At 36.8% G+C, this 27,651-nt stretch overlaps 1 protein-coding gene across 2 annotated transcripts in view; it reads left to right on the top strand.

Moving 5' to 3' along the window:
• YWHAE (tyrosine 3-monooxygenase/tryptophan 5-monooxygenase activation protein epsilon) overlaps positions 1-27,052 on the top strand; it is a 34,826-nt gene extending 7,774 nt beyond the window's left edge. The window contains exons 2-7 of one of the 2 annotated variants that reach the window (XM_019981191.2): positions 15,322-15,521; positions 18,573-18,679; positions 19,313-19,519; positions 21,500-21,636; positions 24,431-24,477; positions 26,089-27,052. In XM_019981191.2, coding sequence (XP_019836750.1) covers positions 15,322-15,521; positions 18,573-18,679; positions 19,313-19,519; positions 21,500-21,636; positions 24,431-24,438 — 659 coding nt within the window. In that variant the 3' untranslated portion in view covers positions 24,439-24,477; positions 26,089-27,052. The remainder of the gene's footprint in view (positions 1-15,321; positions 15,522-18,572; positions 18,680-19,312; positions 19,520-21,499; positions 21,637-24,430; positions 24,478-26,088) is intronic. The other variant, XM_019981190.2, reaches the window with a different exon arrangement.
• The last annotated feature ends 599 nt before the right edge of the window (positions 27,053-27,651 follow it).

The raw sequence follows: 27,651 nt of genomic DNA, 5'->3' as shown, positions 1-27,651 counted from the left end.
CCAGGGGACTAAATCCCACATGCCACAACTAAAGAGCCTACATGCTACATCTAGGACCGGGTGCAGCCAAATAAAATAAAAATACATTATTGTGAAAGTTAAGATTTGTGTGAAATTTTGCAGAAGTTATGGAAAGATTTAGACTTTGAGCTCTTTTTTTCCTCCCCTCCCATGTGTGCCTTTGGTCGTTTACTTCCCAGTCTTTCTCTTTCTACCTCTACCTCCTCTTCACTTCATCTTTTTGGTTCTGCTACAGATAGATATGGTATGCACGCCTGAGGGAGTATCTTCTTAAATTCTGAGGAGAAATCTGTTTTGAGTAGAGTAAGAGGGATTTTTTTCCCCCTCCGTCAGTATTGAGACTAATGGGAGCGATAACCTTTCTGCAGTCAAAATTGTAAAATCTTTGTAAAAGGATGTCTTGTTTTTCTACCTACCAGAAACTAGTTAGGAATGTTTAAAATTTTTTAAAGGGTAAGTTTTTTTTTATTGGACCGGTTGCATGGCTTATCAGATCTTAGTTCCCCAACCAGGGATCAAACCTAGGCCCTTGGCAGTGAAAGGGGAATTCCCAAGGCTAAAAATGTTTTACTCTTTTTTTTTTAAGAGAAGATACAAATTAATTTTAGAGTGAGAGGCTCCTCTGTTTAGGCTGGTGGGTGAATAAGAAAAATGGTACACATTTGAGTGTCAAGAGTATTGTGTTTGAAAAGCCTTGGTATTCAGAGTATGTACTAGGCACTTGGGATTCATCAGTAAACAAAATAGACAAAAAGTCCGTTCAAGGGGCTTATTTTGCTTTTTAATATTTTTTATAAATGCTTTTTTATATTTTTATAAACTTTTTATAATTTTTTATAAAACTTATATTTTTTATAAATGCTTTTATTTTTAAAAATATTTATTTGGCCGAGACAGGTCTTAGTTGCAGCACTTGGGATGGGACCTTTGCGTCATGCGGGGCCTTTTGTCAGAGCGAGAGGACTGTAGTTGCGGCTTCAGTTGTTGAGGCACGTGGGCATAGTTGCTCCGCGGCATGTGTGGAATTTTAGTTCCCCAACCGGGCCTCAAACCTGTGTCCCTGCATTGCAAGGCAGATTCTTAACCACTGGACAACCAGGGAAGTCCCTATATAAATGCTTTTTAGAATTACTCTTCTATTAGCATGTGTAATTAAGAGTTAATTTGAGTTAGTCAATAACAATACTGGTGTTTGGTGTAATTGTAGGGCATTATATCTGGTGCTGGTTCCTGTCCCATATCAAAGACTTTTGTAGAAAGCTACCTTTTTTCTTCATTAATTAACTAGAGTTAAGTGATATTAACAAAAGTTTTCCTCAAAAATTATTTTCGTAGACTGTAATCATAAAGTCCTACATTAATACCATCTGTTATTTATTGGCAGCTATTGCAGGTGCTTACCATTATCTCCGTCCTCAAAAACAACCCTGCAGAGAAGGTGCTACCCATTTTACAGGTGAAGATTAAGAACCTTAGGAACAATGACAACAGTAGGGGATCGCTGGGATTCAGCTAGTCTTGTCTTTTTTTTTTTTTTCAGCTAGTCTTTTCATGTCCAAGCTGATACTCCACTCACTTTCATATTTATATGTATGGAGACATTAGTTCAAGCCAGTTGCTCTTTTTTGTTCCTTACATTTTAATTTTATGACTCAGAGGTTGCTTTGAACAGTCTTTTGGCTTAATTCTGTTACCTTTTATATAGGAAGAAGACAGAAGAGTAATATGTAGGTTTGAGTATATTTTCTAGTGAAGAGATGAAAGTAGCTATGAAACAAATTAATTTCAGCTGGGGATTGTGTCTGTAACTTTGGGTTTTACTCCAGTCAGCTGAGCTACTGGTTCACTTAATTATATAATAATTCATTTTATATAATTAAGCGTAATATGAGTGGTGGTCGGAAGGCCTGCAAGGTGAGGCCTCAGTATACCCCAAGTGACATCGACTTTTAAGGAAGCACCAGGATTAGTGAGGGAGTGTCCGTGAATGTTTTCCCTCAGAGATTGGTTTTGCTTTTTTTTACTTTAGTTGATTTTACCTATTTGCACTTTCTAGGTCTGTTTTGTCCCCAGGATAATGGATTCAGATTTGCTGCATTTGCAGTTCTTTCAGTGCAGCACTGTCACATAGTTCTCTAGGAACCATGCAGCACAGGGACTCTGGGTATTCTGATCATTTGGGAGAAGAGGTGTATAAAGTCCTGCTTCTCCTCCCAAATAACGTGAATGGAATTTCATCTTTTTTTTTTTGCTAGTTGTCAAGGATAAAGAGAATTTAGAAAGACTCTACCCTCATTGTTCTTTCCAGACAAGAATTGGTCTCAGTGTTACACTTGACAGTAAAATTCAGTTGTAAGAAACTGGATTTATTAGATTATATATATGATTCCTTAAGTGTAATCAGTAGAATTCCATTTATTAATTTGGAATTTTTCTTACTGTTTTATATTTTAAAGAAGTGTCTCCTTTCTCATCACCCATTGTGAGAGTCTTTGTTTCTTTCTAGCTTTGGAGTCTTAACTAGTGCTTATTCGTCAATCCCCTAGCTTTTTCATATGGCCATTGAGTATGTTCACATTGTATTTTGTTTAATCAAGGAATCAAGAAATTAAACTGTTGAGCATGAGAAAAATACTACCGTTTGTAAATTCTTAATATGAGACTGACGCTTAGAAGCTCTAGGAACTTAATGATACAACCTTTCTCTTTATGTATCTTTTCAGTACATGGCTTTTCAGGTGGGTCTTTTGACCTTGGGTTTAGACCAGTTGCTAAGTCAAGTCAGTTTTTCCTCTTTCCAACAGTTAATATATACTGTTAATATGGTCCTTCCTTTATCTTTTGCAATTGTAAAAGATGTATTATTTTATTTACATAAAGTAATAAGATGCTAACTACATCATGACAGACCATTGATTAAGAAAAATCTGGGTTTCAGAGATGTGTGAAGTTTCCTAAAATAAATGTGTATTTATAGTATATATACATAATATGCTACATTCTTTCTTTGAAAAGTCATTATATATGTTATTCAGCCATGTGCCTTTTTCCCTCAACAAAACATTTTGAATATAAAAGAAGTTTTTAAAAATTGGACCATTTCAACCAGTCTAACAGGAAAATTTTAAAATTTCTCATTTGTTCACCTTTGTCAGTCTACCTTTAAGGAAGGAAACCTTTCTAAGAGATTTTACTGTGCAGCCAGGGTTGAGAACCACTGGAATAGATCATTTTTCAAACGTATCGCTGAATTAGAGTCACTGAGAATGCACTGAATTAGAGTCCATTCAGTGAGAATGCACTGAATTAGAGTCAATGGCAACGCACTCCAGTGTTCTTGCCTGGAGAATCCCAGGGACGGGGGAGCCTAGTGGGCTGCCGTCTATGGGGTCGCACAGAGTCGGACACGACTGAAGTGACTTAGCATCAGAGAATGCTTCTTACGGCCTTTGATATATAATGGAACTATATGTAAGCTTGTCCTGTTTTTTCTAGTCTCCCGTAAATGTGTTATCATACTTTCATAATTTAAAAAAGTTAAAAAATTAAGGCATTTGATGGGTACGCAACTGTAATACAGACTTCAGGTATATAGTTGTATTTGACTAGATGACTTTGTAGAGCTCACTTAGAGGCTTTCTCAGCCATTTTTCCAGAGTTAAATATTATAATTAGCAAAGACCCTGAGTTTGAGAATATGATAAATTTCTGTGGCAATACTGCATAATTTTTTGTCTAGTTTTAAAAAAAATTGTCAATTCTTATTTTTGAGTGGCACTGCATACCTTATGGATGGACCTCTGACAAATTTTTCCCCTTAATTTAATGTAGTTTATTGATTTCTCTCACTTTTCCCTGTATCTGCCTCTGTATTTTCATACTATGTTTTGATTAGTAGATAGGATTAGGAGTTCACGTCTTCCTCTTCACAGACATTCCTGAAGATTTCTCCTATATATCCATTCTTGTACTTTTTTTTCTTTCATTGTACTATTTAATCAATAGGTATTTATTTAACATTTCTTAAGAATGTTCCCCCTTGTGAATGATAAAATAATTTATGATACCTAATATAAAGGAGTTTACTAGGAGTTTAGTTTTCCTCCTGGAGAAGGAAATGGCAACCCACTCCAGTACTCTTGCCTGGAAAATTCCATAGATGGAGGAGCCTGGTGGGCTGCAGTCCATAGGGTTGCAGAGAGTTGGACACAACTTCACTTTCACTTTTAGTTTTCCTAGTTTTGATAGATGAGATACTCATTGGGGTGGATAAGATTTGGATGGTGGGAGAGGGGGATTGCTTCAGATGTATCATCAAAAGTACAATATGGGGTGAAGCATATGAGGCCTAAGAATGGAATTGTCTGGGCCAGAAAGAAAAAAAATGAAGCCAGGTTATACAAGAGGCTTTATTTATTAGATTTAAGTTCTATGTGTATTTTTTGTAATGATAAAAAGTTTAATTCAGCAAGAGTATAAAACAATGCAAGTAATGCTCCGAAGTGTATATAGTAAGAACTATGGGAAGAAGTTGACGAACCTATTACTGTATTCGGAGGTTTCAGTAAACATCTCTTAGTAAATGGTAAGTCAGGCAGACAAACACAAGTGTAGAAACTTTGAACAACACAATTAACAAGCTTGGATGAAAGAACATAAAAGAAGATATATACCCAGCTGTAAGAGAATATACATTATTTTCAAGCACAAATAGAACATTTATAAAAATGCATTATGCAGTCATAAAGTAAGTCTCTGCAAATTTGAAACAGTAATCCTTATAGACCATTGAATTTTACATTAATTGGTATACAGATCACCCAGAGGTGGTCTTTAAGTAGAAATGATAACCAGAGGGTTGTGATGGTGGATGGGATTCTGCTTTTTCTTTTTTTTTGGGGGGGTGGGGATTCTGCTTTTTCATAAGCCAGCTGATGTCTGATGTTACTTGTCTTCAGACTGCACTTTCCGTATCAAGGATTATAGACAATGTTCTTCAACTGCAGTTTCTTAGTTTGAGTTTCTCAAGAAGTGGACCCTGAAACAAAAAGATTTAGGAGCCAGTGATTTACTTTGTTGGTGAAGGAAACATCAGTTGGAATGTGAGGGCCAGCTGATAGCCGATAAAGGTGTATTATCAGGCTAACTACCTCTGTGGGCAGTTGTTACTGAATTACCATGGAAGAGCTTTGAAGACCAGTGTCAAACATATGTCTCATAGCCTTCTACTGGAAACAGAGAGAAGTCAGTGCCTGACTTCAAAGGACAGGCTGATATGCTTATTAGGGACAAATGCAGCTGGTGATTTGAAGTTGAAGCCAGTGCTCATTTCTTGATTTCTGAAAATCCTAGGGCCCGTAAAAATTATGCTAAATCTACTCTGCCTGCACTCTATAAATGGAACAAAAAAGCCTGGATGTTTAGTATGTCTATTTATGACATTCTTTATTGAATATTTTAAGCCCACTGTTGAGACCTACTGCTTAAGAAAAAGGATTCCTTTCAACATATTGCTGCTCATTGACAGTGCACCTGGTCACCCAAGAGCTCTGATGGAGATGTACAATGAAATTAACGCTGTTTTCATGCCTGCTAACACAACATATATTCTGCAGCCCATGGATTAAGGAGTCATTTGAAGTTTAAAGTCTTATTGTTTATGAAGATAGTGATTCCTCTGGTGGATCTGAGTGAAGTAAATTGAAAACCATTTGGAAAGGATTCTTCATTCTAGATGCCATTAAGACTAAGTTCTGTGTTCTTTATTTAGCTCATTACTGTGTCAAGTGCTTTGTCAACACTCCAAGTGCTTACATCTTCCTGGATTCCTGTTTGTTTGTTTTTAAATCTTACAAGAGGCAAACAAAGAAAAGGATTTTAACATGTTATTGAGTTCCTATTAGGTGCCAGGGAGTTAATGATGCAATCTTGTTTTAACCCTCATAACCCAGTGAGTGGTGGCTATCTTCCAAATTGTAGGTGAGGAAACAGGTTCATAAAGGTTAAGTGATGTAGGTCAAAGTTATATGTAGCTATGACAAGAATAGTAAAAATGATAACTGGAATAAAATAAGACCCCTTTGAGAGGCTTCCCAGACCCCCTATTTTGTTTTCAGCATCCTGCTTGTTTCCTGGTACTCAACACAAAATGTACTTGTAGATGTCACATTTTTAATTCTGTGTGCTTTAAGCCATTTAAACTTTTGTTTAAAGAAAAATCCCAGGAATGACTTCCAAATCTTGACCAAACTCTTTACTCAGATTACTTTTTTAATAGTTCTTTCTTAATACATGTAAGATGTGTGTTGATATTTTGGTCAGTTTTAATGAAAGGTAACTAGTGACTACTGTAGCATTTTATTTCTCTAGGAACATGTCAGTGATAGAAGAAGACTCCTAAAACTACACACATTAGCTTTTTATTGTGTTTTTAGATCTTTTCCACATTATTAACTGTTGGAATTAAAAAGATTTTTTTTTTTTTTTTTTTTTGGTTGCAACATGTGGTTTGTGATCTTAGTTTCCCAACCAGAGATCACACCCAGCCCCTTGACAGTTAAAGCATGGAGTCCTAACCACTGGACTGCTAGGGAGTTCCCAGTTAAGAATTTTTCAATGGACTGAGTTACTATTTTGAGTAATGTAAAATCTTAAGTTGTGTTTTGGCACCGCATAGAACCCTTTAGTGATTTGGAAGCACACTCAAAAGTGCAAAAAACCTTTTAAAGTGATGTATCACACACTTTGTGACATAGCTGAATTATTAGTGGTAAAACTAAATTGTCAAATTCGGCAGGGATTTTAATGTTCTATTGCCAATATAAGTCACTTTTGCTTTCTGAGAATATTTATGTATATTTTTTTTTTCTGAGAATATATTTTTGTAACCAGCTTAATCTGATGGGTTTATGAAAATATAGCTCTGTCAAAAACCATGTTCCCTAGGGATAATACTGAATTTGTTTGATGGTTAGCTGATAATACCTGCCCTTAAAATTACCCAAATCAAATTTCTTTTCTATGCTTTATGGTACATAATTGTTGGTGCCAGTAGTGTATTTGTCACTGTGACACAGAAAAAGGATAGTTTTAGAAAAAATTTGGCTCTATCTGTATATTCCTAAATATTAATGGTCATTGCTACTAAGAAGTGAATCATAGAAACCTCACAGAAGCCATGAGTCCATCAGATGATCTGAAAGCAGCATAATACCTGGACATTCACATAAATAACTTCCTTAAAAAAAATAGATTTATGTTTTTGGCTGTGGTGGGTCTTTGTTGCTGCACGCAAGCTTTCTTTAATTGTGGAGAGCGGGGGCTGCTCCCTTCATCGTGGTGGCTTCTTTTGTGGAGCACAGGCTCTGGGCAAACAGGCTTCAGTAGTTGCAGCACGTGGACTCCGTAGTTGTGACACACAAGCTTAGTGGGTTCCGAGCATGTTGGATCTTCCAGGCCAGGGATTGAACCTGTGTTCCTTGCATTGCAAGACGAATTCTTAACCACTGGACCACCAGGGAAACCTCTCACAAAGGTAACTTTCTGTAGAAATACTGTCATTGGTTTCATGAGATCAGAAGTATCTCAGTGAAGACTGCTGCTTATATGAATTGGTCATTTTCTGGGACTCATTCTAAAGATCTGCAGTATATGGTAAATTCCTCTTAGATTTAGTACCTTGGAAATTTTTTTCCCAACACACTTGAAACTTCTTTTTATCAAATACAGTAACAATTTAACTTGGAACATTTTAAGTTATTGCCTCCGTTGTCATTAACCATAGGCAAAATTCGTTATCTGCGTTAATTGCCTGTAATTCCGATGCATATCTATGCTTTTACAAGTAATGTCTGATTTGACAGTTTTTAAAAATCTTAGTGTGGTTTCATTGGCTTTTTTTAAAGCTATATTGAGTCACTGTGGTGTGCCCTCCCCCCTTCTTCCAGCCTCTTGTACTTGAGCAGTGAGGTCATGTGAGTTGTTTTGGCCAGTGAAATGTGAGCAGAAATTTTTGTCTGTCTAACTGTGTAGTGGCAGTGACGAACCCTTTGCTGATTTCTTGTTTCTCCCCTTGCTTCTTGGACTGAAGTACCAAGCCTGAAGTACCAAATGGTACAGCTTAAAGATAGTGGCCTCTCCCAAACATTTGAGAAGGAAACCTTTGTTGTGTCAAGGCTCTGAGACTTGGAGAATAATTTGGTTCCCAAGCACCCCTGTTCTATCCTTTGGGAATACAGAATTATCAATTGCAGTTCAGAAAGGTTGAAAACACGTTGACTTTCTCTTTGTACTTTGAGTTTTGAGATGTTAAATAGATAACATCCAGGCCTCTCTGCTTTCCAAAGTCTTAGGGGAGGCTGATCTGTCTCAAGATTATATGTCAGGTTCTCTAAAGATGAATAAAACCATCCTTTGGCTGTTGGGTTAAGTATGTACATGCTGTCACATGAAGAGCATTTTGCATTCGTGGCATGCCTCATTGTGGATGAGTAATTAAAGGGTGTAACACTCCCCCCTTTTGTGCAAACTCAGTCTGTGGTGGAGTTCCTTCTTTTCATTCCTTAATTTCTAAACCATATCTCTTCAGAACTAAGTATTGAGATTTTAAGGGAGACATTCATCACATTAAACTCTTTGGCCAACTGGAGCTCTTTCATCTTAGGCTTTTTAGTTCTTTCTTTGTCCTCAGTCTAGCTACTCTGTAAATATTGTTGCTGACACAAGTCTGGTTTTCTGCTTTTATTAATTGGGGAACTTCTCCCTCCCCGTAACTCAGACATTAGGTTTTCCTTTGCTGCTGTTCTCTTTCCCTCTTTTAGCCCAGATGACACAAATATTTTTTCTGCGTATGGTACAAGAGCCATTTATCTTCATATATCTTACCTTTCCCTGATAATCCTAAGATGAGAATGTTCTAAAGTGTTTAAACTGTTTGACACTGGGGGCTTCTTTGCAGTCCATTGGTTAAGACAGCAGGAGTGTGGGTTTGATCCCTGGTCGGGGAACTAAGATCACACACTATGCAGCACAGCCAAACAAAACAAAACTTTTTCTCAGCAATTGGAAAATTAAGATATTTATTCTCTCCCTCTTGCTGTTCTCATTTAGTGAAGAATGGCTTTTTGTGTTGGTGATTCTTTTTTACTTATTGTATTATCCTTATTTCAGATTTTTATTTTGTAAAGTGTCTGTAAGATAATAGTCATCGTGTGGTAAAGTAAAAAAGCTAAATAGGGGGAAATGGTGGCATTATATTGAAAAGTACAGATCCTACACTGCTACTTCTAATTTAACAATAGATCTTTCGCTTTTGAAAAAGTACTCTCGTTTAATAGAAATATTAATGTATCTTGGGGGTGTAAACACTTTTCTGTTAGTTCAGATATATACATACAAAATACATTCTGATAGATCCCAGACTAATAATTTCAAACAGCAATTCCTGACAATTAAAAATTGGTCTAGAGAGATTTTTATTGAGATGATTTTTATCATTAGAACCAGGTGAATTTTACAGAGTTTTACAATTTGCAGAGGTACTTTGCCTTTTTCCTCTCTGGCTTTCCCCATGATAGTTCTGCATCACCCCTGAGATAACTTTGCCTTCTTTCCATTTGACATAGTGATTTGGGAAGCTTGCCTTCATGTAAGCTAGAAATAAATTTATTGTCTTAAGTTTATTCTCATGTTGGGTCTATGGAGGAGTTTCTTTTCACCACTCCCCAGTTAATTGAAATTCTGCTATTATCATCATGTCTGTCATTTGGATTACTTTTCATTGAGAAAGGGGGACTACAGAGTTTGGGACAAGCTACTTAGTTTATCTTCATTGTGTTTGTGGGCTAGTGTATGTGTGAGAGAGAGAAAATACACAAAATAACAAAATTTACCATGTTGATTATTTTTAAATGTATAGTTCAGTGGTGGTAAATAAATACATTTATATTTTTGTGTAGCCATTACTATCCACCCCCATAATTCTTTTCATCTTGTAAAATTGAAACTATCCATTAAACAGTAACTTCACTTTCTCCCTTCAGCCTCTGGCAACTAACATTATACTTTATGACAAATTTAAGTATCTCATATGAGTGGAATTGTATAATATTTGTCTTTTTGTGACTGGTTTCTTTTACTTAGCATACTGTTCTCAGTGTTCATCTCTGTTGTAGCAAATTGCAGAATTTCCTTTTTAATAGTCCATTGCAAGTGTATACTATTCATTGATGTGTATACTATTAATTCATTGATGGATTCATGGATGGACACTTGGTTGCATCCATGTTTTAACTATTGTGAATAAGGCTGCTATAAAAATACCCAAATATATCCCTTTAAGACCCTGTTTTCAGTTCTTTTCGGTATTTACCCAGAAGGGGGAGTTGCTGGGTCATGTGGTAATTCTATTCAGAAATTTTCAAGGAGCCACCATACTTGTTTACACAGCAACTGTACCATTTTACATGTCCACTAATAGGACACAGGGTCCAATTTCTCCACATTCTTGCCAACACCTGTTTTCTGGTTTCTTAATAGTGGCCATCCCAAGGGGTGTGAAGTGGTAGGTCATCTTAGTCTTTTAAATAGATAAAAGGAAGAGCTGGATTTTTTTCCCTGTTGACTGTTTCTGTAAACATACCCTATACCCTAAGGGGCTCTTGATTGGAAATCAAATCTGGTTATTATTTAAAATGACACTTTTCAATCCTCTGTTACAGATTGTTTTGATGGGTTTATTTCTTGCCCTCTCCTTTTTTTTTTCACCAGCCTGTCACTTTTCCATATAAAAGACAAGTCTATAGCCTTCACATTCACATACTTTGTGCCTCTTGTGGATAATCTATAGCAGATGAATCCATAAGGCTTCTAGAATACGGTATGCCAAGTTCTCAGAATATACCCAAATGCCTTGACTTTGTATTATGAAAGAGTTTTGGTCTTCGTTAGTCATTTCATGTACAGGATTCAAGATCAGATCATATAATATTATGAGTCTCTCCATAGTCTTGTTAATTGGAAATATTATTTGAATGTAGTATAGGCATTTACTGCTTCCCAGGAGGCACCAGTGGTACTCTCCTGGCAAGGCAGGAGACATAAGAGACGAGTTTGATCCCAGGGTTGGGAAAATCCCCTGGAGGGGGAAATGGCAACCCATTCTGGTATTCTTGCAGGGATAATCCCATGGTTCCATGGGGTTGCAAAGAACTGGACACAACTGAAGTGGTTTACTGCACACAGCAGGGTAGTCAGTAACAAATAGAGGCAAGCTGGTTCAGTGTAATGGACTAGGCTGTTACTCAATGAACGAGAAATGACCTGGAACAAAACAAGCTTAGTATTTGGTTCAGATGTCCTTTGAGTTGTGAGGATTACATATTTCAGAGTTTTTGTAACCGTGGTGATTTTCAGTTAGCTACCCATTGTCCCCCAACTGTCAAGAGTCCCAGGAATTGTATATTGTTGCCTAAACCTCATGTACCCAACTCTGCCTCCACAAATAGTGATTTGATCGTGAAATTGCTGTTCTCTGATTCATAAATTGTGAACATATCTGCTGCAGAGAGATTTGACAGCCTCCCTTTGTGCAAGAAATGCTGAGATCTCGTTGCTAAAAATTGTTGCTGCAAAGGTGATTTCATGAAATGCTAATTGTGTTTGAGAAGTTTATGTGAATACAACTAGTGTTAATCCTCTGCTGTTGGAGGTTTTAATGGTGTGACTAGTCTAGAATTTAGGATAAATAGGGTTTTCACATGGTTTGGTGGGGGTATATTGTAGTTAGGATTATGTTTCTATTGCTGGTGTTAAATGGATGCTAAGTGTTAAAAGGTGTTAAGGATGACACCAGTGTTACGAGAATTTCACTATAGTCATAATTTGCACAAATTGGTATAAAGCACTGGTTGTAAGACTTCTAGCAGCAGCATAAAGCTCTTTCCTCTTCTTATTCATGCTACCCTTAGTCTTATTCCTCCTGGAATGGAGACATTTCTGAAGGCAAAGAGCTATGAGTAGTGTTGGGCTTTTAAAAAGTAACTGCTGTTTTAAAAACAAAAATTTTTTTTTAATATATTTAACTGCCCTGGGTCTTAGTTTCGGCATGTGGGTTTTTTTTTTTTTAGTTGCAGCATGTGGGATCTGGTTCCCTGACCAGGGATTGAGCCCAGGCTCCCTGCATTGGGATCTTGGAGTCTTAACCACTGGACCACCAGGGAATTCCGGCTTTTAAACTCAGTAATTAAAAAGCAGGTAACTCAAAAACTGGCAAAGCATTGAATATCAGAGCAGGCACAAATAGCCAATTAGCATATGAAAAGATACTCACCATCATTAGCCATCAAGGAAATGCAAATCAAAATCTGAGATACTTCTTGATGCCCACTAGGGTGACTTTAAAAAAAAAAAGGAAACTAACCAGTGTTGGTGACATTATGGAGAAATTAGAATCATCCTCACTTGCCGACCCTATTTACAGTTTCAGTCTTCAAGTATATATTCAAGAGACTTGTGTACATTCTTACATGAATGTTTATAGGAGCATTATTCATAATAGCTAAAAAGTGGGAAGTCAGTGTACAAAAGTACATTAACTGAATGGATAAATAAAGTGTGGCATAGATATATATAGTTGTTTAGTTGCTCGGTCATGTCCGTCTCTTTGTGAACTCATGGACTGTAGCCCACCAGGCTCCTCTGTCCTTTGGATTTTCCAGGCAAGAATACTGGAGTGGGTTGCTATTTCCTTCTCCAGGGAAATCTGCCCAGCTCAGGGATTGAACCTGCATCTCCTGCATTGCAGGTGGGTTCTTTACTGCTGGGTTAACCGGGGAATCCCAATTTTTAGATATTTTAGTAATGTTTTTCCATATATAATGTTGTAAAGCTCTGTAATTTAAAAGAATTATGGTCCTTTGTTGGTGTAGCTAGGTTACTTTTTATTTAATTTAATTTAAAAATTTATATATATTTGGCTGTTCTGGGTCTTTGTTGCTACACAGGCTTTTCTCTAGTTGCGGGGAGAAGGGGCTACTCTAGTTTGTGGTGCTTGCACTTCTCATTTTGGTGACTTCCCTTGTTGCAGAGCATGGGCTCTAGGGTGCTTGGGCTTCAGTAGTTGCAGTGAGAGAGCTTGGCGGTTGTGGCTCCCTGACTCTAGAGCACAGGCTCAGTAGTTGGGGCACACGGGATCTAACCAGTGTCTCCTATGTTGGCAGGTGGATTCCTTACCTAGTAACCTTAGCTTTTACCTTTACCTAGCCCTAGGTTACTTTTTAAATTGCTTTGTTGGAGAACTAGTGTGGCAGTGAGCTTGAAATGATAATCCCCTTTACTTCTAAACACTGCCACAGTCATTTTTCCATGGCTGTGGTTAAAAAAAATTGGATGTTTCAAATGAATGCTCTCAGGCTCCCACAAATGAATTAATGGTCTTATTACCATATATGCTCTAATATTTTTTTTAAAGCTTCAGAATCGCCTTAAAAAAATTCAGCTGTATTGAGGTAAGATTTTATAATACACTACTTTACACATAAAATTGTTTTAGTAAATGTGCTCAATTATGTAACCACCACAGAACAATTCTATTTCCCCCAAATTTCCTTTGTACTCCTTTGCTCATCAGCCCCTCACTTCACCCCCATGTCTTGATAGCCACTTCCTCTCTGTTTTAATAGTTTTAGTTTTTTCTCTAACTTGATTTAGGTGGAATCATAGTCCATTTAGGTCTGGCTTTTTTCAGTTAGCATGGTGTTTTTTAAAGTCACCCATGCTGTTACTTGTATCAGTAGTTTGTTTTTTATGAGCGACTTCACTTTCACTTTTCACTTTCATGCATTGGAGAAGGAAATGGCAACCCACTCCAGTGTTCTTGCCTGGAGAATCCCAGGGACGGGGGAGCCTGGTGGGCTGCCGTCTGTGGGGTCGCACAGAGTCGGACACGACTGAAGCAACTTAGCAGCAGCAGTATTCCATTGTATGGATGGACATTTGGGTTGTTTTCGCCTTTTGAATATGGTGAATAAAGTTGCTCTGGACATGTGTATAGTTTTATGGTGTAAGGAACTACTGCAGTGTTTCTAGAGATCATACCATCTTAATATTTGTATTAACTTCCTGTATTAACTCCCTGATATACTTCCTGGAAATCATTTTGTGGGATTACATATAATTAAGCATATCATTAAGCAGTGTTTCATGAAGTCACCATCTTCATCATATAATTATTATGTATGTATTATGCATAGAATGTACGCTAAGGATGTTTGTAAAATGCAGATCCTTGGGTCTCATTACCAAAAGTTCTTATTCTGTACAGTTGGAGAGTCACATGGTGGTAATGACATTTAGTCATTTTCAAAACCACAGTTTTAATTAATATATTTGTTTCCTTCTTTGCAACTTTTCTTTGTATTTATTTCTTTGCCCGTGTTGGATCTTAGTTCCCTGATGAAGGATCAGACCCCGGCCCCTGCATTGGGAGCACAGAGTCTTAGCCACTGGACCACCAGTGGACCACCAGGGAAGTCCCTTCATTAATATATTTGTTCAGTTAGTGTTTCTTGAGGGGATTTTGGTACTTCCTTTGCATCCACATGCATTTTATTACATTTTTTTTTCTCTGTACTAAGATCTCCCAGTGTTTATCTGGGCCCCTTTGTTTGCTCGCCATCTAGTGGTAACAAGTGAGAACCACCCAAGTGAATGAATTCATAGGAGGTGGACAGCGCCCTTCTAAAGGAGGAAGGGTTGGAAAATCCAAAGATAAGTTTGTGACTAATGAAAATGCTCACTATATGTTTGCTATATGAATGAATGCCCTTTCCTCCCATGACTTTTTTTGAGGGGGATAGGAATTCAGTATTATTTAGTTGGGAAATAATTTGAGAGAAAATGTATTTTCTATCACTTTTTTTGAAAAATGCATTTTAGAGCCTGTAAATTTAAAACTTTTATCCTAAATGGCCAGCTGAATTACTTTTACTAGGAAATGGGTAGGTGCTCATGCCTAATTCTCTTACATGAGAGAGATGCCTCCAAGCCATACTAAATTATACTTGGCATTTTGGTTCCATACAATTTATATTCTAGATCCTCTTGTTCTGGGCTCTTAATTTACTTTGTCTTTTACATGGTTTTTGGTTTTTTTGCTCATGCTAGTTTGATGATTGTGAAAGTAATATTTTGCTTAAAAATTTGTTTTTGTTTTACATTAGCTTGACAGAAAAAGATTTACTGTGATAGGGATGTTTTAACAAAACTTAGTTTGTAAGGTCTGGTTTTACTTTTCACTTATAGAAATGGTGGAGTCAATGAAGAAAGTAGCAGGGATGGATGTGGAGTTGACAGTTGAAGAAAGAAACCTCCTATCTGTTGCATATAAAAATGTGATTGGAGCTAGAAGAGCTTCCTGGAGAATAATCAGCAGCATTGAACAGAAAGAAGAAAACAAGGGAGGAGAAGACAAACTAAAAATGATTCGGGAATATCGGCAAATGGTGAGATTGTTACATCCTAGTGTTAAAGTCGCTCAGTTGTGTCTGACTCCTTTGCGACCCCATGGACTGTAGCCCACCAGACTCCTCTGTCCATGGGCTTCTCCAGGCTAGAATACTGGAGTGGGTTGCCATTCGCTTCTCCAGATGATCTTCCCAACCCAGGGATTGAACCTGGGTCTCCTCTATTGCAGGCAGATTCTTTACTGTCTGAGCTACTGGGTGGCCTGCATATCCTAGACATATCTCGTCATATCCTGTGGTTTAGTCGCTAAGTTGTGTCCGACTCTTTGTGACCCCATGGACTGTAGCCCACCAGCCTCCTCTGTCCATGGGATTTTCCAGGCAAGAATACTGGAGTGGATTGCCATTTCCTTCTCCAGGGGATCTTCCTAACCCAGGAATCGAACACAGGTCTCCTGCATCGCGGGTGGATTCTTTACTGATTAAGCTGTGAGGGAAGTCCAAAGAATGATGTCTTAGGTGTTAGACTATTTAGACCATAGCCTTGTACACACATTGTTGTATACCTCTGCAGTGTATATTTTATATTTTACTGGATTTGCATCTTTTACTCATCTGGGTTGAGAATTAGAAGCTATACAGTATTTGAGGAGAGAGGAGAAGACATTTTTTTTCCTTGAAAGCTGTAGAGAGCACCACACAAGTAGACAACTAATTTAATCATTGTTTCTATTGTGGTGACTACAAAATACTTCATTGTGTAACTTGAAATTACCATTCTGGACAGCTTAACCAATATTCATGTGCCTGTTAAGTACATCAGTTGATAGGTAATATGGATACAAAAATGAGACAGTTAATATCCTTATGAAGATGGGTCTAGTCATTGTTTTTATAATAGAAAATATCAGAGGGCGTAAATTTATTGTCTCAGATATTATATGTGGGTATATGCTGATACGTAATGTTTTTCTTGCTGTGGCTTTTGGTCAAGAAAGTTTAATCTAGTGCAGTGGTTCTCAAACCAGAAGTGACTTTGCTCCTCAGAGGACATTTGGTAGAGACATTTTTGGTTGTCACAACTTTAGTGGGTAGAGATGAGGTTACTGCTAAGTATCCTGTTAGGCATAGAGTAGCCCCCCCACTGTTGAGTGTTGAGAAACTGATTCTAAACACACTCTTAAAAGTACAGTGAGAGGAATAAAAAAACTGTCACAAAGTTAGCATGGAGTGAATTTGGTGGATAGAGGGAAAGGGGAAACGGCATTTGCTGACTTACGTGAGATATTTCTAAATTACAAGATATGTGTGCAAGTTACTGTATTTAATCTTTAAATAACCCTGTAAAGGGTAGATATTATTCTAGTTTCTAGATAAAAACGGGTGTTCTGAGTGATTAACTACCTGGGATCACATAGAAAGTGGTGAGCTGGTACCAGTGTGACCATTACCTTCAAACACATTGGAACAAAGAATATGGATTGTCGGTATTCAGGTTGGTGTTGCAGAGGGATGAGGAGATGAGGTTGAGAGTGCTGAAGAGAGAAGTCTGTGTGCTAGATGGTGGGATTTGGGGTAAGAAGGAAAGGAAGCAAAGAGAGGAACTGATAAATTGGGAGATGAAAGAGTCAAGAGACTGGAGGTCTTGATGTGTCTCTAAGTATAAATAACAGCAGTAAAGGAACTAAAAAAAGAAGTTGTAATCCAGTAGTAAAATATTGGAACTTAGAAATTCCAGGCTAGAGTAGCACAGTTAAGAGTGCACAAATAAAAGTCATGGAGTTGAGATCAAGGAGAACTACATTGAAAGGAACGTGATAATGCCTTGGTGTGTGATACCAAGAATTGGAAAGGTAAGCTGTAGATACTAGTGAATGTGGCTGAAGGGCCTGCAGAGATCTGTTGATGACAGGAATTGATATTTTAAAACATAGTGGATGAGCTTCCAAGGGAGGAAGGGTTTGGAGTATTAGAACAGTCATCCTGAGTCAGTGAGGACTTAAGAGAATTCAGAAATCATCCTCCTCTTAGAACAGTCTATCTCTACTTGAAAAGCCATAAAGAAGGTAGTTCATTCAGGAGAGAGCTGGTTTTACTTAGAATCAGTACAAGATTATAGAAGTGAGTGGGAGAATTATTTACAATGGAAAGAAGGTTGCAGAGGGCACAAAATGAATTTGGAAAGGTTAAACAATCTCACTGTGGAAGAGTGAAAGTATTATTCCCTCAGTTGTGTCCCTTTGTGACCCCATGGACTGTCACCCTTAAGGCTCCTCTGTCCACAGAATTCTCCAGGCAGGAATACTGGAGTGGGTTTCAGTTCCCTTCTCCAGGGGATCTTCCCAACCCAGGGATCAAACCTGGGACTCTTGCATTGCAGGCAGATTCTTTACCGTTGGAGCCACCAGGGAAGACATTGTAGTAACAAAATTCAGAGCAGAATGTATATGTGTGTTAAGAGGTAGTACGTGTTTTTGGCATGATAAACGAATTGAAATGAGTGGCAGTGTTTACTTCAGTCTGTGGACTTTTGATGTCGTAGCTGGTTATGGATCTATCAGTAAGGTGGTTTACAGTTGAGCATAATAGTGGTTAAGGAGTGTTCGTCCCGGAGGCAGAATGCCTGGCTTTGAGTTTTTATTCCATCCCTTAGAAACTGTGAGCCTAGCCGTGCGGCCTACTTGGGTTCAGGTTTTCACTCTGCTTCTAAGTTCTTTAAGTTAGTTATCTTTGGTCAAATACAGTGATCTTTGTTTTCCTGTGTAAGTGGAGACAAAAGCTAGTTTAAAAAAAAAAAAAAGCTAGTTAATATGTTGCATTCAGTAAGTAGTAATCACCATCTTAATTCTATAGCTGAACTGTGAGATGTTCCCCCCCCCCCATCACTTAACTAATGGCATGTAGGAAGAAGGAAGAAATACTTTACATAAACCGGAGACAGGTTTTCTCCGCTTTTGTATCAAGAGTGGAAAAGGAGGTTTGGAGACAGATACATATGTTCTCTTTAATACGGTTCTCTTCTCCAAAACCAGAGATAGAATGTGATAATTTGTGTAATTTCTTAAATAATTTTTGACTTTTTTTTTTCAGGTTGAGACTGAGCTAAAGTTAATCTGTTGTGACATTCTGGATGTACTGGACAAACACCTCATTCCAGCAGCTAACACTGGCGAGTCCAAGGTTTTCTATTATAAAATGTAGGTTTTATACTAGAAGGGAAGATAATCAGATTAAATGTTGGCTCTCTTAGAATCATCGGTTTTTCATATAGATTTTTCAACATTTTATTTAATGTTGGAAGGATAGTTAAAAGAGGAGTGATTCTCAGACTTAAGTTTTTGAATACTCATTTGCAAATTCACTGCTAAGAACAATCTATTACTGCATTTGAGGTGGTCAGACGATCGCTGTAAAAAATGCACTAGATTTTGTGTTACCTGTTTATATATTCATTTGTGTGGGGGATACCGGCTAGCTATAAGCAATGCATTACACAGTTCAGTCTTAACATTTTATATAGTTGTTTTTTTATTTCATTAACAAACTGTTGTGCTGTTCTTTGGAACCACTTTCTATGTTTAATTCCGGTCTATCAAGTGATAAAATTTGTTGATTTTTGAACGTTTACAGTTAATTTCTCTAGGATTTTGCTTATGTTTGGAAATGTGAAATCTGAGTCATTCCTGAAAGTTTTTGCATTATTGAAGTATATACATCTGTTCATGTTTTTATCACAACTTGATTTTATGTAATAGAGAAAAATTTTTAACAACTTATTTTAAAAAGCATTAATCTAATTCTGGTTTTTTTGTTGTTTTGTTTTGCTTTAGGAAAGGGGACTACCACAGGTATCTGGCTGAATTTGCCACAGGGAATGACAGGAAGGAGGCTGCGGAGAACAGCCTAGTGGCTTATAAAGCTGCTAGTGATATTGCAATGACAGAACTTCCACCAACACATCCCATTCGCTTAGGTCTTGCTCTCAACTTTTCTGTATTCTACTATGAAATTCTTAATTCCCCTGACCGTGCCTGCAGGTAAGTCTCTAAAGAGAAAAAAACTTGACTGAAAGTGAAAAAGGTTACCAAAAAAAATAGCTCCTTGTTTTTCTGTCTTGTTCCCTGGGGCTGCCTTCCTTGGCTTGGCCCTGTAATGAAGAATTCTGGCTCTTAACACAACTGTTTTGGATGATACAAAGACAGACCTATTTCAGTTCACTAGGATAGTGGTTAGGATAATTATGCGATGAGGAAAAATTTGATTGGTAGATTGAAAAGAATCTTATTACAGAGTAGGAGTAAGGAATGAGGGATTTTCATAATAGAATTATCTTCATTTTTGTATATTAGTTTTCAGTCTTTGTCTCGTGTTCAATATAGTTACGCTCTTAGTATGCATACTGTGTTGTATTTTCTGTTGTAAAGTTTGCCATCTTATTGATGTATTTAAAAGTGTTACCCCATTTATACTTCACGTTATTCCCAATTTTGATACATAAATTTAAGGCATATATGTACATGGTTTTTTATTTCTTAAGTATACACGGCATGAAGTTTATCATTCTGTGTTTAAATGTGCAGTTCAATGATATTAAGCGGGTGTGCATGTGTGCTCAGTCGAGTCTGACTCTGCGACCCCATGGACAGTAGCTCCTCTGTCCATGGAATTTTCCAGGCACGAATACTGGAATGGGTTGTCATATCCTGTTCCAGGGCATCTTCGCAACCCAGGTCTCCTCCTGCACTGCAGGCAGATTCTTTACCACTAAGCCACCAGGGAAGCCCGCCAGGCTCCTTTGTCCGTGGGAGTGGGTAGACATTAAGTACACCCACAATATTGTCTGTTGCATCTATTTCTAAAACTTCTTTATCAACTGAAACAAACTTAGCACTAAACAATAACAGTATATACACCTCTGTCCGATTTTCTGATAATCTCTATGAATTTGCCTATTTTAGATAAATCATACAATAGGAGTAAGTGTACAAAGTAACCTCGGTGTTCTTGGGTATGTAGGAATCAGATATTCCCTGAAAAAGATTTTCCAGCTGTCAGGTGGGTTCTTTTGAATGAAAAATCAATATTAATTCATCTAAAAGCTTTCTAAATGGCTAGTTGAGTGAGTCCAAGCAGGTAATGTATCTTAACTGAAGAAGCTATGGCTGTTCAGGGATAGTATTGGTTGACTCTTTGATTGCCATTCTCTAGTCTAGCCGTAGCACACACAGCTTCAACCTAAGTCCTTTCCGTGCTTCTGCTTTAATGTGAAGTATGCCATTTGTTCTTTTTCTACCCATAAAGATTGTTCAAATATGACTTCTTAATTTGCTTACCCTCTTGGGTCCCTGAAGTACTTTCTCCAGGTTGGCACTTTATGTTATAGTAGCTATTTATGTCACTCCCTCTATTTTTAGGTGTTTTAAAAAAGTTCATTGTGGACTCATATTATGTCTCTTTCCTCTTTTTCCTACCTGTTCCCAGCATCACTTAGTGTACATAGTACACAGTACTCAAAAAGTAAAGGTGAATTTTGTTTCTTAACTGTAGTAAATGGCTTATATGATCACATTTTTGTGGGTTTTTTCTTTCATGCTCTGTTAACATTTTATTGAATTAAATTGTGAGATACTGTCCCAGAATTTTTTCTTTTTGCATTAAAACTTTATTAAATAAAGTTAAACTGACTAGAATTTGGAAATACCATTCACATGCATATATTTTGATGGTGGCTTGGATGGGATTAGGTCTGCTTGTCAAAAGCATAGTAATCAGTGGAACGTCAACAAAAATTTCACTAGTTCCACAGTTGCTGGATTACAAAATTTAAAAAGGCGTTTCATTAGTTACACCTGTTTTCAGTGCCAAGCATTCAGCGTCTAATAGGGTCTGGTAGTGATAACTCAAGAAAAGACTTGAGATTTAACTTACGTCATTTCTAACATCTGTTTTTGGACTTGTTTAGTTTATTTTGGACTTGTTTAGTTTATTTTTATAATACATTATGTGAACTCTTGTAGGTTGGCAAAAGCAGCTTTTGATGATGCAATTGCAGAACTGGACACGCTGAGTGAAGAAAGCTATAAGGACTCTACACTTATCATGCAGTTGTTACGTGATAATCTGACACTATGGACTTCAGACATGCAGGGTGATGGTAAGGAGACTGAAGTTAAAATATGTCTCTTTCAGTTGTTGGATCTATTTACTCTTAGAAAATTGGGATTTCTTCATATTATTATGGTATAACTTAGACTCAGCCTACCCTCCAAACTATCAAATTTTAATTACTACCTTTACAGGAAATGGTATCAAAGTACAGCCTTACATTTTGGTCTGTAAGATAATAATGTAAAAGGCCTGTTTGGAAAAGGAGATCTTTTGTTAATAATCAAAGATTTAAAGATTTACCTGTCATAACATTGGCTAAACTTAGTTTTCTGTTCTATCAGTTTTGAAAGATGGGAGAGGAAGCAGTTCATATTACCATTCTTCAGATTCAATTTTAGGGGTCTAAGGTTAATTATATTTTATTGTTGTTGTCACTGTTTTGGCTGAGTGGCAAGCCTCAGGTTAAAACTTAGATGGTTATAAGTAGGTATTTATGGTATCTTTCCTGTGTGGAAATCTTTTATATAATAAAAGACTAATTTTCCTCTGTATTCTATACAGCAGATGAAACACCCTGCTCATATAGATCCTTATTTAAGAGATCTGATATAGTCTCTTTGTTTTCTAATGTTGCAGTTGTAAATAGTTACCTATTTTATAAAATTTAATCTTGTGGTTGGGAGTAGGGTGGGTGCTTAGTTTTCCAGATGTAAAGGACCAAATTTGTCACGTTTCTTGATTTTAAAGAATATTTTATTCTACTCATTGCTAAAGAATTGTTTTTACCTATGATAGATCATTGAAAGGGTGGGGAGACTGGATGGGGAGATGGACACAAACTAGTGTGACATGATAATTATAAGAGTGTTTGTAACTGGCTCTGGTGATACAGGGAGTGGAAACAACATTTTGTCATTTTTAGCTACAAATCCTTTAAAAGTGTATTACCCAAACTGAAGCATATTTTGTATTCCTTGAGGCTAAATGGAGTTTTTCTTAGTCAGACCAATATATATTGTATTTGGAAACATAACTTTTTAAAGATGTCTCTGAAAATGGATGGCAGGGAATGTAGGTTGGCGGTGGAAGGACAGAGTCAGGTTTTAGAATTATCTTAACGGTAAGTGAGAGTTAGGGGACTCTGCTTCTAAAATGCAGTAGCTCTGTGAACTGTTTAGAACTTGACTAGGTTTGGCTTGAGATTTATGGTGCATGTGACTTACTTGCACACTTCACCAACAAAGCCAGATGGAGTCACAGATTACTTTTCGTCAGCACAGCACTGCAGGCAACCACTACCAGTCTGTGGAACTCAAAACCAACTAAACCATCTCTGAACTAATGACTGGGGTTCCTTCCAGCTTTAAATTCTATTGTATTCTAACAATAACTACTAAGAAGAATGGCCAGATAGCTGTGGACTCTTCATAGTCACCCCCAGCTCAGAGAAGACTAATATCTCTCTGCCTGTTTGAGGGGATAAAAGGAAAAAGCATGTGGAGAGTTTGGTAAGCGGTATTGACCTAAAGTAAGCTATACCTCTTTGATCTCTTGGGATATTTTTTTGAGGGTGAAAAATACCAACAACAAAAAGTGATTTTGAAAAGTGATTTTTTTTGGGGGGGGGACACATTATTTGGTGCAGATGTCTCCTTTCATAAAGTTGCTAGATTCCAAAAATAAAAATAAGTCTGATTTTCTGTTATCACTCATAACCAAAAATTGATTAAGGCAGATTGTGATTCCATTTATACAGAATCAAAGATACTCTTTTTCTTGGTTATCAAGCATGTTTTGTTAAATGGATTATTTAAAAATAAAATATCTTTAAACTTATTATGTTTTCATAGTTGAGAATGTTTTTTATACAAAATGTTTAATTACATTTTAGAGTAGATTTCTCTTTAATCTTAAACACTTAAACTAATGAAATTCAATTGCATCAATTCCTTATGACTTTGTAGATCGACCAATTAAATTTCATTGAGACAGATTAGGTTTTAAGAGGTGTGTTACAAAATATTTGGAATTATGAAACATAGTTTAACTTGAAAAATTCAAGTGGTCTGTTGAAATTTTAGCAAAATAAACAAGCTGTCTGAAATTACAAACTGTTGATACTAGAAAATTATTTGCCTGTTTTGCTAATGTTACATGTTAAGTTGCTTTTGTGATTTAGAATCAATGCTGAATGTAGAAGAATTTGGGTTATGAAGTTAGGATGTTACTTGCACTTAGTTTAAGGATTATTTAGATTGTTTTCTCCTTTTTTACTTTAAATGTGAAAAGTGGCGTAAAAAAGCAATGAATTGAGGGTTTCTAAACAAAGAAATCTATGAACTTTATGTTGTTCACAAACCTTTACTTATACATGCTTGTATTCTTTTTGCCTGCAGAATGTTAATGTTTGTCTGGGTGTGTTCAAACATAATTCTTTAAAGGGAGCACCGCTTTGTCTCATCAAGCAATTTCGGTCCTTTTTCTTTTAACCTATGATCAGAGGACTGTTTAATACACAAGTTCATAGAGAGGAAATGTGTTCTCTCTGCTTGTTCCCTTCTCCCTTCCCAATCCAGAAACTGGGCAAAGAAATACATATCTGAGGAAATGTTTTCTCCCTTTCTGTATACCTTTTAAGAGGATATTTTGTCCTCTTAAAAAGGAACAGATTAAAAAAAAAACAACAGATTATTTCTTAGAGTGAAGTTCATGCAAAGTAAGATTCCAAAATCTGATTCCCCTAAGTCATTGATGTTTTCCTTTGTCCTGCTCTTGGTTTATTTTTCTTGTAATGTTGCTTTCATATGATTGTTCTCCCTCCCTTTCTCCTTACAATATAGATTCCTAAAGGAAAATCCAACTCTTCCTTTCCTAAAAACTCTACTTTGTAAGTCATTATCATGGCACAGTGAATTCTGCTTTTAGTTTTGGTTCTTCACTAATCATGCCTGCATATCATCATCTTGTTGCTTAAAAAACTGCCTGTTATACATCCCAGGATGCAAAACCTTTTAAGACATTTATGATCTGCTACCCCTGTCTACTTCTGGTTGGGTGTGACTTCTTTGACAATGTTTTTACACCAGAGTTACTTGGAACTTTTGGCAAACCTAGTGATTGCTTATAAGTAAATTAAGAGTGTGCTCTATTGATGTATGTTAACTGTATTTTGGCAGTGTATTGCTGTTGAAAATGAGTGTGAATGTTCTTATCATTTCTTAAGTTTGAATACATTATTGTTCATTGGGAGAACAATTGGGTGGTCCATCATTTCTTCCCTCAGTAAATGGTTGTTTTCGTCTTTTCTTTGCATGTCTTTCTAAATGAGTCAAAAAATCTTTATCTACCTTAAATACTTTTTTAAAACAATAAATGGCAAACATTTTTATCACAAAAGAAATGTTGAAATGACTAAAACTATCTTTACCCTTACTGCCATGACAGCATTTATCGTATCAAGGTCTTTAAGACAAGACAATTTAAAAGTGTTCCTCAGAGTTCTGCTTTACGCCTGTAGGGAGCTGCTCTTAGTGTCATTTGTCCATTCTGACTTAAGTAATTTAACAAGCAGTATGAATGGATGAATTGTCTGCAGTATCATGATTGTTGGATTATTTCATTGATTTTTCATTTATTTTGATCAAACTAGTAACTACTTAGGAATTAGAGGTTTATTATAGCACAAAATAATGTAACTTTTATCTGTTTATTTTTTGGCAAAAGCCTGCATGCTTCCTTATTATGGCTGTCTTATGCTTATTAATAGGTAGACGACTGGTGAATAGGCTGGCTTTCGATTGCATGTCATAGTGCAGTTGAAATTCCTCAGGCTAATTAATAATCATGTTCTAAGGGAAGAGAAAAGTGGCATGAGAGAACTGGTCCAAATGCCCTTCTTTAATAACCTCAGTGGTCTGGTTTACTTTGAGCATGCTGTTCCACTCTACAGTGAGAGATGTGGTTTATGGTTTGGTGCGATTGTCCAAGATACAAAATGTGTAAAATATTTGTTTACAAAAGCAGAATCTTCCAACTCCTTTGAGTCGTTTTACTGCTCAGTTCTCATATTGAAATGTTTCTAATGAACCTTCAGATCAATTAGATTTTGCAAAAATTTATAAAATACTCTTGGTTCTTGAAGAGGTGAGGTTATTGAGAAAGAGTATTTTGACTCAAGATACACATGAAAGCTTGAAAATCATTTTGATAATATGGTTACCTTGGCTGTCTACTTAAGAGCTTTTTTAGCATAAAAACATTGACTTTTACTATGCATCAATTTTTTTTTTCATCCTGTTGATCATTCAGGACCTTGATCCAGCAGCACCTCTTGGCTTAGGCATCTAAGGTGTCAAGGATGGTAGCAGTCCTTTGCCTGTCTGTGTTTAGACCAGTTGTATCAAATATAAGGAGTCTTATGCTTGGAATGATACCTTTGTCTGTCTCCACAGCAACCTAGTTTAGTAGGTTATAAATTAATTGTCATTCTTCTTTGCAGGTGAAGAGCAGAATAAAGAAGCGCTGCAGGATGTGGAAGATGAAAATCAGTGAGACATAAAAGCCAACAAGAGAAACCATCTCTGACCACCCTAGACCTTCCCATCCCACCCCTCTTGGAAGTTCCCCCATTGTCACTGAGAACCACCAAATCTGACTTTTACATTTGGTCTCAGAATTTAGGTTCCTGCCCTGTTGGTTTTTTGTTTTTTTTTTTTTAAACAGTTTTCAAAAGTTCTTAAAGGCAAGAGTGAATTTCTGTGGATTTTACTGGTCCCAGCTTTTAGGTTCTTTAAGAACACTAACAGGACTGCATAGAGGCTTTTTCAGCATTACTGTATTGTCTCCTGCCAGATGTGGCAAGATCACCATTAGAAATGGAAATTACATTCGAAAGCCATTAGAATTTTACGTGATACAAGCATCTAAGAGAAAGGTTAATCACACTATATTGGTGTATGTGGTATCATTTTCCCTTTTTCTAATTGCTTAAATTGAATTTTATACCAATGTTTAAAATTAATTGGATGTTAGCTTGAGGTGGTAAAAGGTATTGTGGAGAGTTTGTTGTAATGGTTTTGCTGTAAAAAAAAAAAAAAGTGTTTCAAACTCTGCTGAAATGTTGCTGAAAAGCATGGTGCTGGTAACAGTTCAACAATCCGTGGCTGCTCATTCTTGCCTACTTTTACTCTCCCTCTGAAGCAGGTTAGCGTTGAAGGTGGTATGGAAAAGCCTGCATGCGTGTTCAATTCTTTGTTTCTTCTCCTTCCCTCTCCCCCGGGCCCCGCCCCTCCCCTCCTTCGCTCGCTCAACCTCTTTTGTTCAGTATGTGTAACTTGAAGCTAATTTGTACTACTGGATATCTGACTGGAGCCACAGATACAGAATCTGTATTGTTCTTACTGAAACACAGCATGGATTAACATTAAACTTAAATAAAACAAACCTAAATTAAAAATGCCAAACATTATTGTGCCTCTATCCTTTTTCCTTCTATAATAAAATCTCTAGTCTAAATACATTGATTATATTTTTTGCCTGAATGTGAAGAACTTTTTTTTTTTCTTCCATAAATCACTTGTTTCCCAAAAATGATGTATGTTTCTGGGGGAAAAAGTTAACCTGTATGTAACCTGGTTCTGAAGAACAAGGAGTATAAATAGTGCAAGTATCCCGTCCTCTAAATCAGGTAACAGTGTGATGTTTATTTTAATCATTAAAGTGCCAGTGTTTTTTTATAATACAAAATGTACTTAAGGATCATCTAACATGCAATTTTTGGAGTTGTACAACTGAAGGCTGAGGTTACTTTCCGCCTGCTCCAGTGAGTGGCAGGAATAGAGAAGAATTAAATAGATTCTCAGAAGTACACGTACACATGGTGAAATAGTACAGTGGTCCTCTGTTAGAAACACTCGATGTAATATCTTTGAGAATTTATACAACAGTGTGTACAGATACTTAGTTAATATAGATCATTTTATGTCAGGCATTGAGGTCAATCTGAATGACTGTCTCACATTGATGTACTCCTCATTTGGCGGTGGGTCGGGGGGAAGTTGAC

Source organism: Bos indicus, chromosome 19, assembly GCF_029378745.1.
Source record: "Bos indicus isolate NIAB-ARS_2022 breed Sahiwal x Tharparkar chromosome 19, NIAB-ARS_B.indTharparkar_mat_pri_1.0, whole genome shotgun sequence".
NCBI classification, from domain to species: Eukaryota; Metazoa; Chordata; class Mammalia; order Artiodactyla; family Bovidae; genus Bos; species Bos indicus.
The sequence above is the reverse complement of the archived record's forward strand: the minus strand, read 5'-3'. Positions and strand labels throughout refer to the sequence as shown.